The 3,920-nt window shown below is 26.8% G+C and overlaps 1 protein-coding gene across 1 annotated transcript; it reads left to right on the forward strand.

Annotated features, from left to right (window-relative positions):
- Positions 1 to 472: 472 nt before the first annotated feature.
- LOC109340133 lies at positions 473 to 1,120 on the forward strand. The gene has a single exon (XM_019577714.1). The coding sequence runs from the start codon at positions 473 to 475 to the stop codon at positions 1,022 to 1,024; it is 552 nt and encodes a 183-aa protein (XP_019433259.1). The 3' UTR covers positions 1,025 to 1,120.
- Positions 1,121 to 3,920: the final 2,800 nt, after the last annotated feature.

Here is a 3,920-nt window from a genome sequence, read left to right on the forward strand (position 1 = left end):
AATCCTCCTACCCAAAAGAAAGTGACACATGTTACTTATAAATCAATCATTAATTAATAAAGTATCACTTTATGATATATGCCACTTTCTCGTGCGTTAAAGAATTTGTAGGAGAATATATCATTTTCCGAAGACAAATTATTAAAAACTTTAGGAGTTAGTTTGTATCCTAATTACATCACATTTATTTATGTATTGAACTCATTGGATTTAATTAATTGTTTACTGAATTAAGATCACGTGGATGATATAAATGAATGATAGATGATATACTGATTTTGTATAAATATTTATATTATAATGCATAGATATAACACTCATTTTTTTAATTCTTAAAGTAATACAAATGAATACTTATTAAATTATGTATTAACCTTGTAACAATACAACTTTTTTTTTACCCATCAGGGGATAGATATTAAAATCTATATAAAAAACCTACAAGGCACTATCTTTAGCCAAAAGAAAAAAAATGAATCCATCAACATTCTTATCTATTTTGTTCACCCTTTCCCTGATATTCATTTCTCATTCCTCCTTATCGGCATCAATCATTAACTTTAAGTTGTATCAAGTTGTTTGTATTCAATACGGTATTCGAGTGTCACCGAACATTAAAGGCTGCCTGGAAGCTCTACAATCTGACCCTCGAATCCCCTCAGCAGAGAACTATATTGAACTCAGCATTTTCATCTTAGAGCAAGCAATAAAGAATAGTACATTATCCCAAATTTTCCTTAAGAATATGATGAAAACAGACCCTTCTCCAGCCATCAAAGAATGTGCAACCCAAGACTATACTGGCATTATAAACGCTTTCGAAAATGCTTTGGCTAATGTCCTTCATGATCCTCAAACTGCAATAAACTATCTCCATAGAGATCTTGGATATGCAGAGGGGAAATGCTCAGCAGCCTTAAAGGATGATCCAAAACCTTATTTTGAGGTTAATGTACTAATTAGTCATGTGTACTTCTACACGGCAGTTGCAGAGTTATCCTTAAACCATCTTATAGATCAGTAAGAAGAATTGATATATGGTTCATGGTTGTGTTATGTGGTTATGCTTGCTATATTTCTTTTTGATAAAACAAAAAAAATCTATTTAGAATAGATGAAAGAATATTCCAAGTTATAGCAAAGAGAATTAACATGAATTTTATCCTCTAATTGTCTTTATTTTGATTTGGTCCAACTTCAAGCTCTCATGTTAACTCAATATACAACATGTCATGACCCTATTTTTGATTAACATAAGTTATATGACTTGTGAGAAAAAAGAGGTAGTGGCCTTCCCATTAAATTTCTAAAGATTATTAAATTAGATAAATAAAAATAAATAAATATCAAAAGTTCAATTGACTAAACTTAGAGATAAGAGATTATAAGAGTGATTTAAATAATATCTCCTTAGAATTATTGATTCATTTTATAACAAAAAATGATGTGACATTGACTTATATACTATTTGAATTTATCTTTACAATATATCATATATTATTTAACTTAATTACACTCATCATCCTTTTTGTTTAAAGGATAACACTGATTTATTGTGCAAGAGTAGTTAATATAATGTATATATATATAAATAGGAGTGGTTTGTGTAGGCACTAAAAATAGAAAGATGATTTATATAATTTTTCTAAAATTGAGGGATTGGTAGTACAATTTACTCAAAGAAATATATATACTCCTAAAAAATTAAAATATACACCCTCCTAAAGTTTTATTTTTTCATTAATAATTAATTTATAATTGATATTTTACATCGTTATGTGAAGGAAAATTTGTAATATATATTTAGAAGAGTATAAATCAATACTCCAAAAAAATCAAGTAACTAACACAATTAAGAGCAAAATATTACTCAATAGGAAAATGACACAATTTAGTAAATATTCTTAGAGGTTATATTTAACATTATATACATAGATTAAGGAATAATTAAATATTGTCATTAATTTGATATATTTTGATTAAGGTAAACTCATTTAATCATCATATATCTCCATAATTAAAAGAGATGGATTGGAAAGAAAATGTAATAAAGAAAGTTATATTAGAAAATAATTTATAATTAAACCTTGAGTCTCAGAACAAAATGAAAATAATAAAACATAAATATTAAGAATGGAGGAGTAGTGAGATAAGATATTTTTTATTTATCATATAAATAAATAGCTTAGATCGGAGTAGTAGAGTATTTAACAAAAGTTATTCTTACTTAGAAGGAGGGAATTGAAGCACATTTAGTACAAGATGATTTCATATAATATTTTTAATTAAGTGAGATCACCATATATTATATAAACTACTAAGTTACTCGGACATTCACACGAGACAATATTTTTTTGGTGCATGGTTAAAAATATACATGTTATTCGTACATTCACATGGTAAATAACATACATGTTAACTCGTGTATTCACATGATTAATAATATACATGTTACCCTCACATTTACATGATCAAACATGTTCTAATAAATAAGGAACATAAGAAAAATAAATGAAAAGGATATTGTGAAACTCCCTATTAAAAATGTTATAAAGAAAACACCAACAAAACAAAATTGTCATAAACTCCTCTATGATATATTCCAAAAGCCATATACTTGCAATGTTAACACCATTAAGATCCATATAATAAAAAAATGAACTTCATATCCACTCTTTCCATGCCAAATTTCATATAATTGATATGATTGTTATGCAACCTAATAACTTTATCAAAACTCAACATAACTTTCAATAAGAGAAATGGGGGCAAAATTGTGATGCTAAAATATATGAAAACTCAAAAAACTTCCAGGATAGTCGAATAAGTAATTTTTTGATTGTGTCAAATAAATCAATAAGTGATTTTTTAATAGATTATGGTGTAAATAAGTGATTTTAGTTATATATGTTCAAAAATTTATACTTATTCTTTAAAACTTGTTTTATATGCATTTGTAATAAACTATTATTAATATTTAATAGTGATATGGAATGATCCAACACAACTGTATTAATGTAGCCATATACGGCGATAAACAACATTGGTGGAAAATTGTTGACAAAATGATTGATTATCAATTGTCCAAATATTGATAAATATTGTAAATCATATTATCAATTGTCGAAGAGTTTCTGACTGTAGCAAAATAATGATTCAAACTTCCAATTAAATAAGTAGGCATAATTGAGAATTATATAAGGATTACATCTTACTAAGGTTCACAGTAAATTACAACATGCTAAAGTTCAGTTGTAAAAATTCAAAAAGTTGGCATTGAGTCAAGTCAAAATTCTATCTCTATATTAATATTTATGAAATCAAATTAACAACCAAAATCCATGTAATGTTAGCATAACAAACAGAGGATACAAAATATTTGAAAGTAAAACATGCAAAAAATATCACTGATCTTTTTGAACATTCAGCAATTCCTTGATTATTATTTCCTTCATTCTTGCATCTCTTCTGCACTTCTAGCAAAAGAGTATAAGAGAAGCTTTGTTAGTTAGAAATGAACTTGTTAAATGACAATAACGGTAAATAATAAACTCAAGCAATTGATGATAAATAAGAATATTATGTGTGCAACGCTCCGAAAATTACTCCATAAAATAGTATGATTAATCTCTTAGAAAAATGAGTAATTTTTTTTATGTAACATATAAAACATATATTATTTTCCTTAGATCCATTACTTTTTCAACATGTCACATTTTTATAAACTGCCGAAAAGTAAATAGTCGATACATAATGATAATGAAGAATAGTACAATACTTTTGCTGAAAGCTTTTCATTAAAAAGACTTGACCCTGCAATACATACAACCAGATGTTGCTTGGTCCAGTACAATGTGGTTACAAAATACAAGGCGAAATCTACTCACCGCCTAAACTGAAAACTATACAAAATAGGCTGA

Source organism: Lupinus angustifolius, unplaced genomic scaffold (assembly GCF_001865875.1).
Source record: "Lupinus angustifolius cultivar Tanjil unplaced genomic scaffold, LupAngTanjil_v1.0 Scaffold_144_14, whole genome shotgun sequence".
In the NCBI taxonomy this organism is placed as follows: Eukaryota; Viridiplantae; Streptophyta; class Magnoliopsida; order Fabales; family Fabaceae; genus Lupinus; species Lupinus angustifolius.

What these genes read in the sequence shown, in the direction of transcription:
- LOC109340133 (XM_019577714.1), top strand. Translation starts at nt 473, where the DNA reads ATGAATCCATCAACATTCTTATCTATTTTGTTCACCCTTTCCCTGATA.